General features: G+C 36.5%; 2 protein-coding genes across 3 annotated transcripts; both read right to left on the bottom strand.

Annotated features, from left to right (window-relative positions):
* Positions 1–12056: 12056 nt before the first annotated feature.
* On the bottom strand, positions 12057–13038 carry LOC117597412 (nuclear factor 7, ovary-like; the record flags this gene model as incomplete). Its single annotated transcript, XM_053234536.1, is given in 2 exon segments — positions 12057–12806; positions 12808–13038. Coding segments are annotated over 2 exon segments (531 nt in total), but the record flags the coding sequence as incomplete, so codon positions are not given.
* A 5794-nt stretch (positions 13039–18832) lies between these two features.
* On the bottom strand, positions 18833–23421 carry LOC113547031 (E3 ubiquitin-protein ligase TRIM35-like). 2 transcript variants are annotated; one of them, XM_026947208.3, is made up of 7 exons: positions 22824–23421; positions 21897–22418; positions 20565–20660; positions 20237–20467; positions 20086–20108; positions 19881–19999; positions 18833–19799 (listed from the first exon to the last, which is right to left on the bottom strand). In XM_026947208.3, the coding sequence occupies exons 2-7, from the start codon at positions 22293–22295 to the stop codon at positions 19225–19227; spliced, it is 1443 nt and encodes a 480-aa protein (XP_026803009.3). In that variant the 5' UTR covers positions 22296–22418; positions 22824–23421; the 3' UTR covers positions 18833–19224. The 2 variants fall into 2 exon arrangements, with proteins under 2 accessions (XP_026803009.3, XP_026803010.3); XM_026947209.3 differs by having other exon boundaries at positions 18833–19778; positions 21897–23421.
* Positions 23422–24004: the final 583 nt, after the last annotated feature.

Raw genomic sequence — 24004 nt, 5'->3', positions numbered from 1 at the left:
TTCCAATATGAAAGTAATGTGCATAAAACAAGCTTTTTTTGGAAAAACACTGCTAGTAGTCTGTAAGTTTCACTATGGAGTTGTATAACAGCTGGTTAAATTTTGTGGTTACTCTTGTAACCTTACAGTGCTGAATTGTCATTTCAGTTTGTCCTGCATTTTTAAACCTTGCCAGTTTAAACATTCAATCAATTTTAAGCCATTTAAAGGCAATTAAATGTGAAATGGACTTGCTTGCTGTTCTGACAGATGAATCACTTTGATCCATTTTACCATAAAGTTACATGGTAGAGATTCAGCATTCTAAACATCTATGAATTAATTATGGGTGTTAGCCCTTAATTGTAACATACCATTTCACTGACCACAGTACTAGAGGAAGATGACATTCCCGATGAGGGGGTCCCACCGGGTGAGAGAATCAATGACCGGAAACACTGCACACACTCCTTCATTAATTTAATAATTTCTGGGAGTTCTATGTGACAGTAAGTGAGAAAAAGGTAAGTTAGTGTTGTTTGACTAATAAGAACATTTGTCAAATGTAAAAGCTGGCCAGCATTACAGGAATATTGGTACTAATGTTCAGTGCAGGGCAGTCATGCCTATTGTGGGACTTTGTACTGTAATGTCAATCCCTCCAATGCCAACCTGAATACCTACCACGAAGGGATGTCATGATTTCTTCATCCATTTGGGACAGCATTTTCGGCCCAGTGTTAGCGTCCTTTATCTGCAAACAAACAACGAAATACAAGCACATTTAAACTTTTTATTAAAGTCACATATCACGTTAACGTGTTTGTTACAATAAAAAAAGTCAGGAAAGAAACAGAAAAATAACAATTAATGATGCTCAAATTTAAATTCCACTGTAAAACAGCTGCAGGCCTTAATGCTAAGGACTTTTGCTACTGCCCTGCTCGGGCCACCGCTTCAAATTCTTACTTGGCCTGCCAAAAATTCACTGGTCCCACCCAAAATCAAAGTAATGACATAAATAAAAAGAAATAGAAACATGTGTCATTAATTACTCACCCTCATGTCGTCCCAAACCCCTAAGACTTTTGTTCATGTTTGGAACAGAAATTAGGAACTTTTATTTTTTATATAAGCGAACATAAACAGCATGTTCACACACATTGGTTACACACATTGCGCCTCATTCAGGTTCGGTTGAGCTTCTGTTTATGTTTGCTATCAATGTTTATATGTGGGTAAAAGCCGGAATTAAATCTGTTCATCATAAAAAGCGATCGAACCTCTTCAGAAAACTTAGACTAAACCACTCCATTCATATGGATTAGCTTGACAATCTCTTTATGAACTTTTTGAAGTGTCAAAGTGTCAATTGCGTAGCTGTCAATGAAGGGACAGAAAGCTCTCACATTTCAACAAAAATATCTTAATTTAAGTTCCGAAGATGTAACTACATGAGGGTAAGGAAATAGTGACAGAAGTTTTAATTTTTGGTGAACTTAAAAAGTGCAAGGTTTCTAAAATTAATTACAATCATATAAAAGATAGCATTGTGCAAGTAATGCACAACCCTATCCCCCATCCCCCCAGGTGGATGCTGCACACTGGTGGTGGATGAGGAGATACCCCCTGACAATGTAAAGCACTTTGAGTGCCTAGAAAAGCGCTATATAAATGTAATTAATTAATTATTATTATTATTATTATTATTATTATTATTAAGTAATTGAATTAGTTTTGAATTTTCCTTCAAGCAATCATGAAAAATTACAGATGAAATTAAACAATTACTGTGCTGCATTCTGTTCCTTTGCTTTAAAACAGTGCTTTTTCGCTGCTCACTAAAAGTCCTAATACAGTCAACAATCATTCAAATAATGTAACAAAAATAAAAAGAGCACATTAAACTGTGAACAGAATCCATGCATTCAGTCTTAAAGTGACAGCCAATCACTTGCTGCAGTCTGCATACAAGGAAACATTTCAGTTGGACATAAATATTAAAAGGTAAGATCATGTTTCAATCAGGCTATTATTATTTTTACATTTACACACCTATGTGTATGACACATAGAATAATAATAATTAAAAGTAATAATTCATTACGTTTACATTGCAATTTTATTGGCACCCAAAGCGCTTTACATATGAAAGGGGGCCATAGGATGATTAGGAGGCCATAAAGATGAACAGAGGCCAATGGGCTAATTTGGCCAGAATGAGTAAGAAAACATAGTTGTCAGCAGCAACTAGTTGCCATAGTTGTCAGCGCCGACATACAGTGCAACTGCGCTCATGGTGACCTGAGTTCGAATCCCAGCTCATGGTCCTTTGCCGATCCCGCTCCCCTCTCTCTTCACCCAAAGCTTTCCTGTCTACTCTACACTGTCCTGTCCAATTAAAGGCATAAAACGCGCATAAATAAATATTAAAAAAAAAAAAAGAAAACATAGTTGGGGTGCAGAAATGTTCTTCTTAGGAAAAGAATTGAAAAATTTTACTGGCATTTAAAATTTTCATATGACAGATATCTTTTCAGCAAATACTTGATATATATTTAGTCCAGTACTGACTAATATGTGTCGCCCCTGTGTCATGATATGTATTGTGACTTTGTTGCTGATACACAGCCCCATTGTTTACTTAAGGCATAATTGATTGTGTGTACTACTCGCCAAGACAAGCATTTTGACATAAATTTGTGTATTTGTCCATTCAAGCACAAGAAGATGTGTGAAAGAGAACTCAATTAGGGAGTTGCGGGCTTGCTGAGACCTGGCTTTATGTACATGCCTCAGATATGTGCGCAAAGAAAACGTCTCACACAGTGCATCTACCTAATTGAGTTCTCTTTTGCATCTTCTTGCACTTGAATGTTTAAATTGGCAAAGCTTAAAAACACACAAAAGAGCCATAACTGTGTAAAATTAATTCATTAAGAAAAATGTTCACTTCAGTTATAATAAGGTAGTAGTGTCATTATTCAGCACAATTCTTTTCAAGTTTTTCTCATTCAATAGTGTTAGAGCAGTCAAATCAACAATATTTCTAAATGTGAATTGTCGCAGACTAACTGAGCCAAAGGAGCACAAACCCCATCAGGTGACAGAAATGGATAAAAAACCTTTGGAGAAAATCATCTTGCCTTTCTCTGGGTTGAGGTTAGACCAAACTCTTCATCTGAGTCATTGGCCTGAAACTTAAAAAAAAATTAAAAGAGATTTGTGAAAATCAATAGAGAAACAATTTGTGTACTAAAGATAAGAAAAAAAATATGACTTACCATTTCAGGACTCCCTATGTTTGTAGCATCATCAGAACTGGTGTGATGATCTGGACAGAGTGGGCTCGCTATGTTTGTGGCCTCATCAGAACTGATATGATGATCGGAAGTGAATTCCAGGGGTCTGGCAGCCTTCTTAGTCTTTGCTTGCTTTACCTGGACAAAAATGTTAATAAGGAAAAAATAAAGAAAAACATCAAGCAAAAATAAAACAGGATGCTAGGTTCATGGTTGGGGAGAGACTCCTGATCTGATTGTAAAGCACTTTGGGTGTAAATTAGTACATATTAAACTGCTATGCTATATAAATGCTTCCTTTATTCTGATCAAATTAAGTACAGTTCTTTTTTTTTAGTCAGGTCCTGTTTATAAAACATTCAAACTATAAAAATGTAGCCAAATCCTCAATAAGACAGTATGCATTACATTATGAAGACATTGTGGAACTTCATCCTCAGAGCTGGTGCGTTGATCTTGTGTGTCTAGGGCCCTGCTCTGAGAAAGGGAATTCAGTTTTTGTAACATCTGGTCTCTGGCTGCCTCTTTGATCTTGGTTTGTTTTGCCTGAAAAGAATGTAGGGGGGTAATAAATAAAAAAATTGTTAACATCTTCACAATGTCACATTCATGCTGATATACTGAAATTTGATGCAGGTTTTTTTCTGATTAAAAAATATTTTGGCAACAGTCGCAATGAATCTTTGTCTGGCCAAAGCTTTATTTGATCATTTATTGTAATATATGAGATTACTGCTTTGCTGGAGATGGCAGCATGACACACTTTATTTATAAGCTTAATGTGATTAGAAAACTGTGAATAAAAATGCTGCATGGCTTTTTATGAAATGGCATTCCAATGAAAAAATACTGTATTTTTTGAATACTGTAATTTTTTTCCTTTACTTGTATAAGTCTTACTTGTGGACTTTCTGCATGAGAGAGGTCTCTATAGCTTCGACTATGAATGAAACATATATAGTGTTTGTTGCTCCATAATGCGTACAATACCCCAATTTGAGTACAAATAGAGAAAAACAAAGTACTACTCTTCAGGAAAGAATTTTAAAAATGAACAGGATAATCCATCAGTTTTTTTTCCAAATGAGCACAGCTGTGAACTACCTGAGGTACAGAGTTTAGTTAGGGACTCTGATGACACGTGTATAGGAGATTTTTCCTCAATGGATGTGTAGATAGGCTCATATTTAATATTACATGCATGGAATCATTTTTACATTTAGCATATCTTATGGCAAATTAAGAAATTACTATCACTATGAGATCAAATTGTCAATATTACAAAATTAAAGACTTATCCATATCCACTCACCAGCCTGGCTTTTTTAGCCTCCACCTCGTTGTTGGTGCCCAACATTTTCTTTTTAATGCGAACACCCCCGCTTTCATCCTTGTTCCATATGTCCTTTCCCAAAAGAAGTTTTTCTTCACGATGAGGTCTTTGAACGAATCTGATATAACAAGTGCAAAAAAGTTTAGCCTACACCTGCTACCAAAAAAAGCGACACAACAGCGCAATAAAACACTTGAAAGTGTATACAAGAAATACAAAACAGACAGACCTCCAAACAGCAGGACTTTTGCAGGCACCGTCTTCTCTGGTTCTTTACGTGTAGGCCACTTTATTTCTAGCCAAATATCGTCTCCATCAAGGTCAGGATTTGACGTAACTTGACTAAGCTGGTCTATATTAGCTAGAAGGACTGATGTACTCTCCACTTTTAATGACTTATCAAATAAGTAATAAATTGCAAATTGGAACGGCATCGTGTCTTAGTAACGTCTCCTGCTGCAAAACGTCGCATAGCGCGGGATCGTCAAGCGAAGTGAGTACCATCTGCTGCTCTGATTGGCTGAATGCAACACTAACACACTTGATTGGTCACATACCTTGGCGACGATTTTCTCAAAATCAAAGCTGTAGAATCCAGTAGAGAATACCCTGAAATCATCATGGCATCAAAACGGCAGTATAAGACACTTTTGAATTGCGATGGGACTCAACCAGATACACCAAGAACCTCAAAATACAGAAAACTTCAACAGAAACAGGTAAACAAAAAACATTATTTTTTCTATTGCAGTATTATCAATCTTAATTATTCTCATATCGTCCTGAGACCCAGAAAAGTTTTTTTTTTAATTTAGTCTTTTTTACCATGTCATTAACGTTACATTGTTTACAGCATAAAAAAACAAATGCAAAAAAAAAAAGACCACTTTTAAAAAATATATATATTTTATTCATATATTATGTTATGCTTACTGAAATGGACACCAGGAATTTTTAAAAAAAATTATTTATTTATTTATTTTATTTGTTTTGATCACCTATCAATTTGTTGGTTTCTAGTTTTTTTTTTTTTTTTTTTTAAGAAAACCTTGTATAACAATGATTATCCATGTGATGGAAATGGACAAGAGGACAGAGAGGAAGATCCACTTCCAAACAACATTGAAAGAGACTAAAACTGACTCCTGGGGAACTACTTCTGCAGCTTTATCAATGCAACTTGTTGTTTTTCAGCTTTATTTCTCCCTAAAATTTATAATTATATGTTACGATTTTTTGAACACTGATTATGGTATAATGTGTTAAAGCAGTGTGAGTGAAATTAAATTTTTGGCCATGCAATATAGACAGTGTTTACTTGGCTGTACTTGTGACATCATAATCCAGTAGCTGAACTTCCTGTCCAGTAGAACACATTTTCTTGTGTTCGTATGGTGTGCTGTTGGGATAAAATTAGTCATGGATTGATGTTTATACATTGGAGCTCTCTGTGACATTGTATAAATTTATTAAAATACTTAAATCACAATTACAAGAGTAGCCTTTTGTGCAGTGCATACACTTTATTTAAAAATGTTTTAAATGGGCTTTCAATGCATTTATCATATGTTTTATTACTTTCTGAAAGCAGTAATGAAGTGAACTGCAAGCATGAAGAAGTACACTTAAAAATTACTCCAAAATTGAACTGAAAGTGTACTACAACTTCAGGTTATTTAATAATGTACTTTGAAAGTATACTTTCAATGCATTGTTACAGTGGTCATTTTCAGCACACAGTTAAAAATAATACTAAAATATATTTACATAAAGTGCAAATAAATCCACTTTTAAAAAACTAACAAAACTTTCAATTCAAGTATATTTTTGCAAAATATATTTTTAGAAAATATACTAAATTACAATTATTTTAAAGTGTGTTAAAAGTTGTATTGTAAAAATAGGTAAAAGCATGGTGGTGATACAATTTTTATATATTTACAGTTAGTACAATTTTTTGTTAGTATATTTGGAATGTACTATTGAAACAGGAAATATATTACAAATACAATAAAGTATACTTTTTTTTCACTAGGGTATGAAAAACACTGGACAATACTTAACATGAACTGAGCATTAGTGAGTGCTTAATATAGTGTGTGTGTGTGTGTGTGTGTGTGTGTGTGATTGAGTCCAGGTGTTTGAACTCAGTAAATAGACATGCTTGAAGGTGACACTGATTGTGGTTTGGGAAGTGTAAGCCATGGCAGCCATATTTGTAGACCATGGTGCATTCTGGGATGTGTAGTTTGCTGCCGATTCTGGAGTTGACATGACAGTGTCACATTTATATCGCTTGTTGAATTGGACCTTGAAATTGAAAACACAATTAATTAATGTGGCAGTATATTATTTAAAACAATTATACAAACGTTAAATTGGTAAAATGAGACAGTGTATAATGTACAATGTTTAACTAGCAAGAATCTCACGTGTCTGGTAACACTGTTTACATTCGTCAGTATAGTAAAGTGGCACTGGTGAATACAGATGCAGCACAACACACAGAAAAATGTTCTCTTGTTGGAAACCTCCTTCCAGACAGTATGATATGATTCCGTTTAGTCCCTGATCGATATGTGACCAACCTTGTTCAGAATCTGGTGTAGCCCTATCATTAATTTGCAAATGATGATATGATGCAGAGAAGGAATATTTTAAAAAATAACTCCATTTAAATTGATTGATTTTACTATGACCAAGTTCCACTGGGTTGATGGAGGCATAGTGAAGCTCTTCTTCTTCTTCTTCAGGGGCTCACAGGTATTTGGACAAAGTGACATAATTGTAAATATAACTATAATTTTAATACTTGGATGAAAATCCTTTGCAGTCAATGACTGCCTGAAGTCTGGAGCCCATGTTCTCAAAACTCAAATGCTGAGTTTCCTCCCTGGAGATGCTTTGCCAGGCCTTCACTGCAGCCACCTTCAGTTGCTGCTTGTTTGTGGGTCTTTCTGCCTTCAGTCTTGTCTTCAGTAAGTGAAAAGCATGCTCTATTGGGTTGAGATCAGGCGACTGACTTGGCCATTGAAGAATATTCCATTTCTTTGCCTTCAAAAAGTCTTGAGTTGCATTCGTAGTATGTTTAGGGTCATTATCTACCTGCACTGTGAAGCGGTGTCCTATCAGTTTTGTAGCATTTGGCTGAATGTGAGCAGAGAGTATAGCCCTGTACACCTCAGAATTGATCTTGCTACTTCTGTCAGCAGTCACATCATCAATAAACACCAGTGAGCCCATTCCATTGGCAGCCATACATGCCCATGCTATAACACTTCCTCCACCATGTTTGACACATGATGTGGTATACTTTGGATCATGAGCTGTTCCTTTCTTTCACCATACTTTTCACTTCCCATCATTCTGGTACTAGTTAATCTTGGTTTCATCAGTCCAAAGAATCTTATTCCAGAACAGGCTTTTTTTTAGATGCAGGCTTTTTTTCTGGCAAAGTCTAATCTGGCTTTCCTGTTCTTGAATGGTACCAGTGGTTTGCACCTTGTTGTAAACCCTCTGTATTTACATGCACGAAGGCGTCTCTTGATTGTAGATTTTGATAATGATGCATCTACCTTCTCCAGAGTATTCTTGACTTCTTTTGATGTTGTGAAGGGATTTTCTTCACCAAGGAAAGGATTCTGCAATTATCCACTTTAGTTGCCTTTCAATGTTGTTGAGCTCACCAGTGCTTTCTTTCTTTTTAAGAATGTACCCAACTGTTGATTTGGCCACACCTAAAGTTTTTGCTATCTCTCTTATAGATTTATGTTGTTTTTTCAGCCTAATGATGGCCTCCTTCACTTGCATTGAGATCTCCGTGGACTTCATATTGGTAGCTCCAGTCGAACAGCTGCCAAATGCCAGCTCAATACCTGATATCAACTCCAGACCTTTTATCTGCTTCATTTGTCTTGAAGTAATGAGGGAATGGACCACACCTTGTCAAATAACTTCTTGTCAGTCAATTGTCCAAATACCTTTGAGCCCCTGAAAATGGAAGTATTTTTGTGGAAATAAAGCTGAAAGTCTACACTTCGATCACATCTTGATTGTTTTATTTTAAATCCATTGTGGTGGTGTATAAAGGCAAAATCACAAAAACTCTGTGATTGTCCAAATATTTCTGGACCTGACTGTATAACACACTAAATAGTATACCAAACTAGTAAAGACAGTACTGGTGTGCAGACTGTTACAGAAATGTTATGAGAATAAAAACTATTATGTACACCAATGTGACCAATGTGTATTTTCATAGAGGCAAACATCTTGCATTCAAGAAGAGCTTGTTGTTAAGCTTGTGTTACCTGGTTAGCTCACGCTTTAGACTGTGTGACTCTGAAGTGGTCTGTCTGTGCATTACTGACTTGATTGCTGATCCTGTGGTGCAGCTGTTTTGGTTCTACAAAATCAGAACAGAGCACGTAGTCTACAGTACGATTTAGCTGCCTAATGTTATCTAGATAGCTGAAAGGCCAAACTACACTCACATGCCTTGTTGTGTCTAGTGAGTGCACTGTAATTTCAGTAGCTAGGCTGTGTCTGTGAAGACTAAGAGAAATATGTGTCATCATAAGTGTAAAATATTCTTTGTAATACTACTGAAAAAAGTATAAAAGTTCACTGTGTTACAAACCTCTTAGAGTGTGGAGTGTTAAGGATGAAAAGATGGTCTTTCATTCACAAGACATCTATATGTTCCACTGTAACTGAATTTCATTATGTCTTTTGTGCGGTTTCGCTGCCGGATCCACAATATTCTGTTGTAAGACTTTTTGGACTTGCAGATGAGGGCCAAATTACTACTGTTGGAGCTTTCTCTGTACAGAATATACTTTTTTGGGTGTGTATCTAGAAAGACATCAAGCACAGAAGATAACTTTCTGTTTATTGCTAACTAAAATTTAAGACCAGCATGCACCACAATGATCAATAGCTCGACAATTAAACTATTAAGGTTGACCAATACATTATCTGATGAGGTCTCAATGAAGATGATAATCTGTCGCTCTGTATAAAGGTAAATGCTGTTGATGTAAATAATATTGGGGCAATTTATCATACACACACACACACACATGTTGTTTTAGTGTTTCAAGTCTGTAATGCTCCATTGGCTTTATGGTGTATTTCCTCCGAATAGCAAGCACAGTAAAGTAACCCTTTTATTAAAACTCTTTTTATTAAAAAAAAAAAAAAAAAAAGTTTATATACTTCTAGTTTCTCTTCCAAACACATTTTTGGGAAATAAATTGCGATAGAGAAATAATAATAATAATAATAATAATAATAATGATAATAATAATAATTAATTGATTGATTAATTAATTAAAACCTTACTGAAACCAAGAATTTGATAGTCTAGCCAATTATGTTAGCTACTGGCATGTATTACAACCTAACCTGGCCTTAACAAGAAACAAACAAACAAACAAACAAACAAAACCTTAGTTAAATATTTATATTCAGTTAATGTTAGCAAATTAGCTAAACTTATTTCAACATGCTTTTTCAAATTAGAAGTAGTAACTTCTTGATAAATAACTAATCTTGTGCATCTCATTAATAACACCTGGCTGCTAAGTACTCTCTCAATGTTCATAGACATAGAAAGGGAGTACTTATTTTTTCCTACATGGTTTCTGAATGTTGGTTTACTTTTGGGGGGAAAAAAGAATACAAATTAAAATCTTAAACCTTAAACCTAAACCTTTATGTTTAAAATGTTCTTAGTAACAGTGACAGCATTGTTAACTGCCAGCAAACATTTTTCAGCACTAAGTTCACTTTTTAAAACCACAGATAGTATACCAGCAATTTATGGTCCTGATTTGCTAAAACACAGAGTTTTAAATATTCTCCCCACATCCATGTGAGTTCCGTCCAGGTTCTCTGGTTTTCTCCAGCCTCCCAAAAACATCTCTGTGTCATGGTCCAGGCCATATACCCTGTGAACTTCCCTGTGTTTCCCCATTTTCCCCTTCCTAGTGTCCCACTGTTTTCTCTCTCTCTCGTTTCTGTTGTGTGTGTGTCTCTGGGCTCCACTTTGCACCTCTCCCGATTGATTAATTGAACACACATGCTCCTCATCAGCTCACCAATCTGAAGCGTATTTAAACCCTGGTTCTTCAGCCACTCATCACCAGTGTGGTGACTCATCCCGCCTTCAACCACTCAACTGCGGGTCGTAGTTCACTATTATGGAAGAATTTTCTCGATCAAGATTATGATTTAAGTATGATTATCATATAATCCATCAAGAATTAAAATAATCAGAAAGAAGAATTGTAGTACATTTTCAGTCCAGACTTGCTGTCATTTCTCATTGGAAAATGCTCTTTCTCTACCAGAGTACTGAAGTTTGTATCTTTTTCACTGGTTTGATGTTTATGATTTCTTATAGTACATTGATAAGATTGTGATGAATGTTAACATTTTAAAAATAAATAAATAAACAAACTGAATGAGCTCATGCCACAGTCAAAATGAAGATAGAGGAACAATGAAATAATTGTGGCAAAAGGTCAGGGGCATGATAAAAAGAAAAATGAGAAAACTCCACCTAATGAGATCATTGTTTTAGAAGTGTATAAAAGCATGAGTATGACTCATGACTATGTAAATCAGATGATCTAGAGATTTTGTTGCTTTGTTGATTGCTTCAATGAAGTCTGGCTTTTGGCATCCAAAACCCTTTGACTTTGGAAAGTTATTTTTTCTTTATTCTGAACGGAGAAAGTTTCCACAACAATATCCAGTGTTTGTTATTCGCTTACTCTGTCTTACCGATTCAGCAGTCGACTTTTACGCCGACAACCCGAGTTCGAGTTCCAGCCTTGCCAACCATTCAAGTCCGCTCACGCTCTTCCTCGCTCCATCCCTCCTTCCCCGTGGCGCATTGACCGAGCAGCTGACCTCCACACTAGTGGCTAGAGTTCAAATCCTGGCCTTGACCAGGCTCCCTTCTCACACACTCTTTCCTACCCTAACCTTCAATAAAACCTGTTGAACATTCAACCCTAGTGTCTGTGTGTATAGCTAATTAACCTTTACAAATGACAAGATTTATATTCTTTTTGAAAGGTTGTTTCAAGAGAGTTTCCTCTTGTTCCTGTGATTAACACCCTGTCAGTGGACTGGTGACTCTAAATTGACCCTAGGTGGGAATGAGTGTGAACATGTGTGTGCATTGTGTCATGTGATGATGGAGTGTTATTCTCACCTAGCACCCAGTATTCCTGGGTGTTTATTACATATGTTATGTCCTACACTGGTTGGGGCTTATAGCAGAAAAAGTGTGACTGGACGATGTTGAATGAACAATGGACTCTGGCAAGATTATTTTTTGTTTGTTTATGAGATATATTGTGAAAAGTGGATAGACAGCCACTGCTATATCATCAGGCCAGTCAAGGCCAACATAACAAACACACACCCAACCAACAGTACAGGAAGAAGCTACCTTACCTCTATACATAAAATAAAGATAAACACACAAGAAGTGCTTCCCTTTCTCCTTGACTAACTAAAACATAACATCAGTGTTTGACCTCACTAATGCTCTTGTGGCTGAATGAACACAAATCCTCACAGCTGCACTCCAAAATCTAGTGCAAAGACTTCCCAGAAGAGTGGAGGTTATTAATAACAACAAAGGGGTGACGAACTCCAAATTAATGTCCATGGTATTGGAATGTGATATTCAACAAGCATATTTGTCAGGTGTCCACATACTTTTGTCCATATAGTGTATTCTATCACAATTTTGAATTGAGTCAAAATAACCTACAGTTAAGGCTTCAGTTAAAAAAAAAAAAAACTTTCAAAAAGAATATGAATCTTTTAATCTGCAATATTTCATTAATGAACTGGAATAAAACAATATCAGCTCTAACTGATCTGATTCACTCTTACAGAGCACTGAAGTGGGAGCATCTTTAGATGAGCTTTTGTACCAAATATATCTAGGAATGGCAGTAATTTGTCAGTAAATGTGTGTGTGAAAGTGCGTATGTGTGTGTTAGTGAGAAGGTCAGAGAATGACAGCTTTCCTCTGTCCCAGTCCAGCTGCACTCTGATCCTCTGGAGTTTCTGTGCTACTGAGAGGAGAGTGAATGGCTGTGGTGTAGAACGTGCTCTATATTTACCTTTATAATATAACACATACCATACTCCATTTCTGGAGTATACATTTCCCCTTCCTCTTAGCAGATTCTGTCATCACACCCACAATCCAGACTGTACAGTCTCCAACTTCAACATCCCAGCAGTGTGTCCCTGAGTTAAAGCCCTCAGAGCCCAGGATGCAGCGATATTCATCAAATCTCTCTGGATTATCAGGAAGTTTCTGTTTCTAATCACTGTGTCTCACACTGGTCAGATCATCAGATACGGTGAGTTGAGGAGGAACAGTGTTGGGGTCCAGAGTTACAGGTGATGAGAAAAACAAACACAACAAAACAAAAAACAAACAAAAAAAAAATTAATACACAAGGGATGTGTAACCTAGGTTACTATGCCCATATTGAACCTGTAAAAGGAAAATAAGTACTAAGATGCACATATAAACATTTTACTGTTTATTTTAATGGGCAAGAAATTTAATATTGCTGAAGAAATGACAGTAAAAGTCACAAAAAATAAATAAATTAAATAAAATAAAAATAATAAATAAAATTAAATTAAATAATTGGAATTAGCTCCGCCTTTATTGGGTTTCGTCATCACAAGCGCTAAGTAGAGGTGAGCAGTTTCACCTCGGGGAAAAAGAGGGAAATGGCTACTGGAGCAGTGAAGCAAGTCAATTGAACACATATCATACTCCATTTCTGGAGTATACATTAAAGTAAGAGACTAAGTAAGAGAAACCAGTTTAAGAACTGAAATTCATGGGTTTGAAATATTAACATTATGTTAACATGGCTAACAGGAAAGCTGATAACTGCGTTTGTATTGCATCCGAGGAGTAAACGAGCTGAGCTGACTCATCTGATGAAAACTTTGTAAAACAGACTTTTCTAATAGTTATCATTCTTTTCTTGGTAAGTGAGTTCATAAATTACCTTCTTTAGTTAGAAATGTGAGTGAAGTGGTAAATTAAGGGTTGATTTAGTGTTTAAAAGTGTTTGTATGTTCGTAACTTCATGACTGTAATGCGTGTATTGTAGCTCACGTGGAGTTTAGCAGTCTCATGTGCTACGAGCTAAATGCTAATCGAGTGCACCCAGGTTAATTGAATTATTTTACTATATTTATTTTAGTTATATTTCTGTTAAGGAAATGTGTTAAAGAGGGAAATAAGCGCTTGTAAATGTGTATTTGTGTATTTTGGGAAAAAAGGCTTTATTATGTTGAAAATGATCATTTGAAATGTTAAGGATGTTAAATAGGAATTTATTGTAATTAATTGTGAATTTCACCTTGTCTTTGCAAGGTTGGGTTTTTCTCCCCTCCCCCTTTTTTCCCTCTTTTCCCCCTCTTTGCTATTTTGTTGTTCCTGTTCCTTGAGACCTTCTTGGTACTGCATGAGGAGTTTCTTAAAAATTTCTGGTGTAGAACTGTTTCTGCTCAACATTGGTGGCGAGTCAACCTTGTTTTCCACAACAAGTGGTAGGACCACACGTATACAATTTATTTATTTTTTTTTGGATATTGTCACAACTGTGGACAAGAACTACATTTTCCACTGTCTGAGTTGCATATCTGCGTTCTGTGACTGAGCAACAAAACATTCGTGTTTTATTCAGTCAATTCCATCAAGAACAGTTGATTGAGATTGATTTGGTGTGGCACTGGATATCTTACCTGAGAGTTATTGTCATTATAGTTGCTGTCATTTTTGTTTTTTGTTTTGTTGTTTTCCTTTACTGAATCTCAAGTGTATAAGAAAAATTCTCACCTTTTCAATTATAATCCTGTCTTGGTGATTATTTCCCTTGTCTCGCTGCAACACCGGCTCACGAGTGAACATAGTCTTCTGATCTGGTCCGAGATGGTAAGAAGTGTATCTCCTTTGTAATTGGCCTCAGTGAGTTTTGGCTGCAAAGTGTTTTACACTCAGACTGTATAGCGTGTGCTACAGAAGGAAAGAAAGAGTCTTACTGTATTGGACAGCATCCTGCATCTTCTCCCAGACTCTGAACTTCAGGTTGGACAGATGTTTTGCCACATGGATCAGTGTTCCTGAAAGCTCCTCTGGATGCTGCAGTGTGCACTGAGCTCTGCAAAAACATTCAGGATTCAGTGTTGCTGTGGGTTTGGATTCAGAAACACAGAGAATGAGAGAGACAGGAACCACATCACACACCTTTTCACTTTGTACTTGTAGTTCTGTAAAACAACAAAGCAAATACGAGTGGATAGTACAATGTTTGCAGATGAAGCACTTTCTTAGCTAAAATGTATCCTTCAGTGGACATGTAAATATAGAGCACCATATGATACGAATTACATTCAGTTCATTTGTGTAACTAAGTTCGTCTTTAATAATTTTGTGTCTGTACCAGTGAATGAATGGATGTATTTGCATGTACCTGTATGGTTTGTCTACTGTATGGGTGTATAATGTAAGCTGAATACACTCTCCTCCAAAGATCCAAAGATGAATATGAGACAATAGATCAGAATTTCAGCTTTCATTTCCTGACATTTACATCTAGATGTGTTCAACATCTTAAAACATGGCACCTTTTGTTTGAACCCACTCATTTTTCAAGTGATCAGAAATACTGGAACATGTGACTGACAGGAGTTTCTTGTTGCTCAGGTGTGCCCTGTTAAATAGATTGTTAAACATTTAATAGCTCTGAATGTCTGCTCTTGTTTTGAGTCCTGAGTTTCGACTGTGAAGACTGCATTTGTTGTTAAAAAGTGTAAACAAACATGAAGACTAGAGATCTGTGTATGAGAGAAAAGCAAGCCAAAGAGGGAAAAAATCTACCAGAGCCATTACACAAGCATTGGGCATAGCCAATACAACAATTTGGAATGTACTGAAAAAGAAAGAAACCACTGGTGTACTAATTACCAGACAGCGAACAGGTCGACCAAGGAAAATAATAGCAGTTGATACCTTCACCCCTGCCCTGTGGAGGTTGTTGGCATCACAATCCACCATTCGAAGAAGACTTGGAGAGCAGAAATATAGAGGCCATACCACAAGATGCAACCATTCATCAGCAGTAATAATTGGAAAGTCAGATTAGAATTCACAAAGAAATACAGGAATGAGCCACAAAAGTTCTGGAACAAAATTAACCTCTACCAAAGTGATGGAAAGGCCAAAGTGTGGAGAAAGAAAGGATCTGCTCATGATCCAAAACATACAAGCTCATCGGTCAAGTCATGGCTTGGGCTTGTATCGCTGCTTCTGGAATTGACTCACTAATATTTATTGATGATGTAACTCTGATGGTAGGAGCGGAATTAATTCAAAAGTGAGGGGATTGTATTTGTTATGCGTAGATACTGCATGTTATATATTTGTCAGGTTATTGTTTTATTTATTCATTTTATTTATTTATTATTATTATTAATAATAAAAACAAGAGCCATTTATTAATAATAATAATAATAATAATAATAATAATAATAATAATAATAATAATAATGTCTTATCTTATTGGCTGACCTCATGCAAGTATTGGTCTTACCTCCTTGTAAGTGAAGCCGTAATCAATATCAGAATCCCTTAAGAGGATATTCTTAAGGGTTTACTCCTGGCTGGGTGTGAAAACTAGAGTGGCTGACATGTAGCCTACTCTTTGAAGCTCAACAGTTCCTTTCCTATCCATCTTTCTTTTTTCCTGAATGTATCTGTGTAGGGTGACATGGCATATATCAAATACCTTTGTTACAGAACTCACTGACTAGCCCTCTAGGGTATCTTGGATCTTCATCTTGGACATGCTTTGAAATTTAATACAGTGGAATAATGATCACTTAAGCTGCTTCACGTGAACATCTGCAGTCCAGGGATTTTAGACAGAAGCACTGTCAAGAAGATTTAGGGAAATTAAGTTGGTTTAATTATGTTTTTAAAGATGAGTACACTGACATGTATGTATGGTCATACGCTTATTTTTTTTAAGGCCAATATTTTAAACTGCAACACCTGCATGTCTTATTAAATAATCTTTTTTCCCTCTGTGTAACATGCCAAAACTACAGCTACCAGAGATTTTATATTTCAAATACAGTTGTGTGAAAAGGTTTATGCACCCCTGGGCAAATTACATGCTTTATTAATTTTGTAAATGAAAATAAACCAAGGAGCAAACTTAAATATAAACAGTATACATTTTCACAAACACCTTACATACAGTTTTCTTTATTTGTTGAATTCAGCAAATAAATAGTAACTTTGCTTTGATTTTTCTTTATTTGTCCAAATATACTCAAGATTTTCTCAGAAAATCAACAAAACACCAAATTCACCAGGATGTACAAAACGCTTCCACACAATTATTTCTGTTTGTTTTTATGAGACTAAATAGCTTTATAATTTTATTTAAGCTAAATAATTTAGTTTAATAGCATTGCATTTCTTGCTAAAAGGCAGTCATAGGAGGATAGTAGACAAAGAAGAGGCTTACTTTAGAAAAATTGTTTTTTATTTCAGCAATATTTAGATAAAATATAAATGAAGACATACAACCCTGAATGAAATGTAGGTTATCCGTGCCATATAAACAAATAAAACTTTTTTTAAAACATACCGGGACCCCAAAAAGTATATGGACACTTAACCCACACTTAGAAATCTATGAATTTCACAGCATTAGAAAACAGCATGTCAAAACAAGAGCCATTTATTTTAAAGGAAGGTACCCAAAGCACACTTTTCAAGCAAAATATTTACCAAGAAATAGAAAATATAAAAATAATAGATATACTGGTCATAATTAGGCAAAAAAAAACAACAACATTTGGACACTTGAGATTATTCCAGTTGTCACATTTAATCCATAGTTAATGTGTTGAACTACACTATGTGGTTACTCTGCTGGGGGGCCTGTATTGCAGCTAATTAACTACATAAAGTACATCCACTGTAAATTACCTTGGGACCAGCTGGGTAAAAAGTAATTGCAAAAATGACTACGAAGAGGGAGGTAAGTTTTTACTCTTTCACCAGATCAACAAAACGTCTAAAACAGTTCAAAGATGTAGCCCTTATGAATGAAAACAGACAATGTACAGTCAGATTCAGGAAGACCATCAGCAGACTGGGCAGGATAATTTTGAGTAACGTCAAGAAAAACAGGCATGAAACAGCAGGACCGATTGCTCTAGGCATCAATAAGAATTGTAAGATATAACTAGAGCACAATATTCAAAACAGGATCAACGAGCATCATTACAGAAGGAGAGTGATGCAGTGGAAACCATTCAACAGCCTCAAAAATAAGAAAGCAAGGGTGAAATTTGCAAAAGAACATGTACAGATAGCAGGTTCTGGAGAACTGTCTTTTTTTTTTTTTTTAAAGATGAATCCAAATGTAACTTGGAGGGATCTGATGGTAGAGTGTTTGTGTGGAGAAAGACAGGAGAAGAATTCCCAAAAAACTGCACTAAGGGTACTGTAAAACACAGAGGTGGCCAGGGCTGTTTTTCCTAAGGTGGTGTTGGTGAGCTTGTGTTCATTGATGGCATCATGAACCCAGATGTGTACAGAGGCATTTTTTGGATGCAAACTTGAAAATATCAGTGAAGAAATTATTCAAGCGACAGAAGTGGATTTTTCAGCAGGATAATGATCCAAAGTATACCAGCCACCTTTTTAAAGAATACTACCCAGAGCCCTGACCTAAACTCTGATCTAGAGCATCTATTGGGTGCAGTGGAGCAGAAATTAGCAGATTGTTGACGCTCTAGTGTGGATGAACCGAAAGTATTATTGTTTACAACTTGGAGGAAACTTCCATTACAATTGTTACAGAAACTGGTTGATTCCATGTCCAGATGTTGTCCTGAAGTTCTAGAAATAAAGGATAGCAAACTAAATACTAAAACACTGAAACTGTATATTTAATGAAGTCACTATTGAATAAATTTTTGTAGATAATTAGGACCAGTATATTTTTTATTTTTATATTTTTTAAACATAAACTATTTTTTGTGAAATATTTTGAAGGTATTTGACTACATAAAGTACATCCACTATAAATTACCTTGGGACCAGTTGGGTAAAAAGTAATTGCAAAAATGACTACGAAGAGGGAGGTAAGTTTTTACTCTTTCACCAGATCAACAAAATGTGTAAAACAGTTCAAAGATGTAGCATTTATGAATGAAAACAGACAATATGCAGTCAGATTCAGGAAGACTTTATCTTTCTTTAAAATAAATGCCAATTGGTCTGACATGTTTTTTTTTTTAATGCATTGAAATTCATACATTTGTAAGTGTCCAAACACTTTTTTGGGGCCACTATTATTATAATATTTTGAGTTAATAATTAATTTCAAAATATTCTATGACTATTACCAATTAAGTAAAAAAAATGGCATATCACTTTTTCAGGGCTTCCTGTAAAAATGTTCACAAAGAACATAAATCTTTTCATCAGCAATATTTCATTAATGAACTGGAATAAATAATATCAGCTCTAACTGATCTGATTCACTCTTACAGAGCACTGAAGTGGGAGGATCTTTAGAGGAGAGTCTGTATCAAAAACACCAAGGAATGGCAGTAATTTATTAATAAATGTGTGTGTGAAAGTGTGTATGTGTGTGTTAGTGAGAGGGTCGGAGAATGACAGCTCTCCTCTGTCCCAGTCCAGCTGCACTCTGATCCTCTTCAGCTTCTGTTCTAGTGAGAGGAAACCGAATCTTTTAGGTGTATAACCAGCTTTATATACACCATCATAATACCACACATACCAAATTCCACCTCTGGAGAATACATTTCCCTTCCTCTGAGCAGATTCTGTCATCACACCCACATACCATTCTGTACAGTCTCCAACTTCAACATCCCAGCAGTGTGTCCCTGAGTTAAAGCCCTCAGAGCCCAGGATGCACAAACGATCATCAAATCTCTCTGGATTATCAGGAATTTTCTGTTTCCCAAAATATATAAAATTGCGTATCACACTGGTCAGATCATCAGATACAATGAGTCCAGGATGAGCAGTGTTCAGGTCCAGAATTACCGGCGCTGAGAAAAACATAGAAGCAACTGATATACAATAAATTATTATACCCACTATTACAGCACACACAAAGGAAGAAAGAAAGAAAATAAGTAAGTAGGTCTTACTGTATTGGACAGCGTGCTGCATCTTCTCCCAGACTCTGAACTTCAGGTTGGACAGATGTTTTGCCACATGGATCAGTGCTCCTGAAAGCTCCTCTGGATGCTGCAGTGTGCACTGAGCTCTGAAAAAACATTCAGGAGTCAGTGTTGCTGTGGGTTTGGATTCAGAAACACAGAGAACGAGAGAGACAGGAACCACATCACTCACCTTTTAACTGTGGCCTTGTAGTTCTGTAAAACAACAAATCAAATATCAGTGGATATGATTTACATTTTTACACGATTGAAAAGTGACGCTTCTGATGATGTCAAGAAGTTTTACTTTCTCACAGTATAAATACTGACTAAATGATCCTCACTTGTAAGAACAAGACGTCTTCAGCTCTCATCTCCTCTTCTATGGATCTGATTGTGTCTGAAAGAGATGATATGTCTCTGCTCAGTTTCTCAATCTTCTCCTTCATCATCTGACTCTTCTGCTCCTCTTCCTCTCTCAGTGCAGCGATCCTGGCTGCCTCTTCATCTCGTAGAAACTGGTGAAGCTTCTCAAATGCCTCTTTAATCTGCCGCTCTGTGTGTTGGGCCTGAATCTGCAGTGAAGATGAAATTAAATGAAATATAACTGAAAAATTGTAAATGTAATGTAAAATATGATTATAATGTCAAACCCATGTTACTGATTCTAACCTTTATATGTTCTGCAGTCTGACTCCAGTTCAGTTTACAGTCTTTAAAGATCTTCAGCTTCTCCTGTAGGGGCTTCAGTGCAGTTTTCAGCTCCTCCTGAAACAAATCAACACACTGCATGGAGACTCTGTTTCAGCTCTTACTTTACACATCGTTAACTCAGATCACTGCTCACTGAGAGAATTTAACTGTATAATGTTCAATGTGTGTTTTTAAAGATTATATAACATTTGTAAAGTGTGACAGTGCTATAGCTGTATTCTTTTTTTTTTTTTAAACAAGCATTCAATGGAACTTTTAAAATGCACCAAGTGCAGAACAAAATTATGAAAAAGCTAGACTTATCAGATGTGAGTTTATTGGTGTACACTGCTTTAGTCCAACATGGAAGATCTGTTCCTGTTTATGTAAGTGACACTTCAGATGGTGAAAATTTGCATTTAAATTGATTACAAAATAATTGTTAATTGCTATTATTCATTATTAATTATAAACACCATACAGGTACATTGGTGTTCACCTGAATCACAAGCTGGGGTAAGACATGAACGTGGCCAGCCTGTAAAAAAAGGGACAAAGGCAACTCTAATTTCTGAGTGCAGGGTCAGCTGCTACGAAACTTCTGTGAGTCTGTTGTGTCAAGTGTCATCTTCTATGCTGCTGTGTGCTGGGCAGCAGCATCACTACAAAGCACACCAACAGACTCAGCAAAATCATTAAGAGAGCTAGATCAGTCATGGATTCCAGACTGGACACAGTGGAGATGATGGTGGAGAGGAGAATACTGTCCAAGCTCACTGTGATCATGAACGATCACTCTCACACACTCCACCCAAAAACCACTGCAGAAAGGAGCGCTTTCACTGGTAATTTCTCCCTGCAGCCATCAGGCTGTACAACTCCATACATAACTTCTCCACTGGAGAGAAGTTTTCTGCACTACTTCTTGGACAGTACACATCATACTTTAAGAATTTTGATCAATCCAATGCTGCACAACGACAGTTTTGCACAGTTATGACTTGTATACAAGTGTATCTGGTTATATTCTGTCTCATTTTTCATATAATTTATGTTACGTGTAAATATTCACTACAGTTTTGTACATGTGTATAGTTGTTTATTTTAATACTCTTCTACTGCTATATTGTCTTTTGTCATATATTCTCTGTTGTCTCATCTGCTGCTGTAACACTGGAAATTCCCACCTGGGATTAGTGTTGTCTTATCTTTTTTTTTTTTTAAGTTATTTAATCTATTCAGGAATTAATGTATAGAATAAACCATTCTCAATTAATTTTTTTTATGATCTCGCAGGTACACTTTATTTACCTTACAGTCTGTTGCTGCCTCATCAATGGGGCAGAATTTGTGGTTGGTGTGTTTTCTTGAAGTCTGACACACCAAACACACCGGCTGTTGATCATCCAGACAGAAGAGTTTGAGTTTCTCACTGTGCAGACTGCAGACTGTTTCAGACGCTGATGAAGATCTTTGACTTCTCTCCTGTAAGAAAGTCTCACACAGGTTCTTTAAGGCCAGACTTATAGGTGGAGTTTCCATAGATGACTTTGTCCTACAAACAGGACATTCTCTGGATCCTTTGGTCTCCCAGAACTGCTGCAAACACACTTTACACACACTGTGACTGCAGTGCAGAACAACAGGATCCTTGAAGATTTCACAGCACACAGGACAGGAGAAATCCTCCTCTGAAAACTTACAAGCCATTTTACTTTACTGCCGCTGTTGTTCTCTCCAGCATAACCACCAAAGAAGTGTTCATAATTCAGAAGAGGATGCCCTCTGGTGGCGTGGTGGAGAACTGTCTGCGAGGGCTGTGACAGCAGGGCACTGCATGATACACAAATGAACTGAATGTAATTAGTCACTGGGTTCTTCATGATAATTATATTTGCACAGTGGTTTTAAAATGCTGTTTGTTTGCTTTGCTCTCCAGTGACAATCAGAAACCATTCAGGTCTCAGAAGGGACATTAGGCAAGCGATTTGTAAAAGGATTATATTGTGACATAGTGATTCGAGCTATGCCCGTTACCTTAAACCACTTCACAGAACAGTGGGAAAAAAAAAAAAAAAAAAAAAAGTAACCACTCTCTTACAATTGCACAGATGTGTTTCTTTTTTAATTTAACCCAGAGTGGGGCCCGTTTCTTTTCCCACTATCCCTTATTCAAAGCATGTCAAGGTACACAACAAATAAACAGCAAAAAATAAATCATCTCCTGAAATAAAGTACCGTGTAAGTCAGCATCCATACATCACAGTCGTCTTTCAAAAGAGGGAGAAGAACACACACGTCTATAAGTCATCAATAGTAAATCAATGGATCTCACGCGTTTTCTTAAACAGAAGGTTTAAAAGAAAAATTATTGATGTTTGTGTGTGTGGCCATGTGGCTGTGGTGTGGTCTGGGTTAGATGTCCGTTAAACCCAGCTTTTCTGAGAGTCATTGATGAATAAGTTCCGTCGTTGAAGTAAATGGATGAACTGTTCACCTGGAGTCCAACGCACACTCAGTGGATTTGCGGTCCGGCCAAGACAACACGAAACTCACTCAAAGTTACTGTCCCAATCCCGCGTAGTACAAACACAGCTGATTAACGCGTGCTGTAGTGAACATCCGACACTCGTCCACTGTGCAGCCAGCGAAACTCCTGTAACGCCGTAATCTTCAGTCTCGTCGTTTCATTGTCGGCGGCTTTTTAAACATCTACAGACTCCAGGCAGTTCAAACTTATCCAAATTCTTACTCTTGATACAGCAACGAAAACTCTTACACTCAGATCACCGGACACAACTCTCACTCTCGTCCCACACACCTGTGTTTAAATGAATTTTATCTCCTCCCTTTCCTTTGGCTTACTGACTCCTCCCACTTGACGCATTGCATTTTGGGCTCTGTAGTTCATTTCCGTTATAATATATCGAAAATATACTGTTATGTTTTTACTGGTCACTGCATTTACCCCATTCTGCTGTATTATAAGACTGTGTTTTTATATGGTTTATAGTTAATAATTTGACAAGGGGTTTTTTGGCCTGTGTGATGGGGGTTGAGCGGGAGGAGGAGGGAGTTCTCAAAAACTGAGAAGTGGGGCTCATGTGGAAATGGTTTGAATGCCTCTGTGTTAAGGTCATACCTGTCAGACTAACTGTGAAGTGAAGGAAAACCTGGAGAATTTGGTAAAAACCTTGAGTCGCCATCAACCCCCCAAGAAAGGTCCACACATTTCCTTTTGTGCTTTATTAACATAAATGTTATTATCATATTAAAATGAGTGTAAATACCCTCAAATTACAGCTGAAAGTCTGCATTTTGACCTCATGTTCATTATTTAATTTCAACACCAGTATACTGTGGTAGATTTATTTATTTATGGACAGTATACTCTGAGAGAGAATACTTTGCATACTGCA

Source organism: Pangasianodon hypophthalmus, chromosome 5 (assembly GCF_027358585.1).
Source record: "Pangasianodon hypophthalmus isolate fPanHyp1 chromosome 5, fPanHyp1.pri, whole genome shotgun sequence".
Lineage (NCBI taxonomy): Eukaryota > Metazoa > Chordata > Actinopteri > Siluriformes > Pangasiidae > Pangasianodon > Pangasianodon hypophthalmus.
Note: the sequence above shows the minus strand (reverse complement) of the source record. Positions and strands in the feature narration are given on the sequence as shown.

Coding starts and splice junctions, on each gene's coding strand:
- LOC113547031 (XM_026947208.3), bottom strand. CDS start 22,295: ATGGCTTGTAAGTTTTCAGAGGAGGATTTCTCCTGTCCTGTGTGCTGT. Junction 20,661..21,896: donor AGGCAGCAACAGACTGTAAG/GTAAATAAAGTG, acceptor GATTTGTTTCAG/GAGGAGCTGAAAACTGCACT. Junction 19,800..19,880: donor GCAGCACGCTGTCCAATACA/GTAAGACCTACT, acceptor ATTGTATATCAG/TTGCTTCTATGTTTTTCTCA.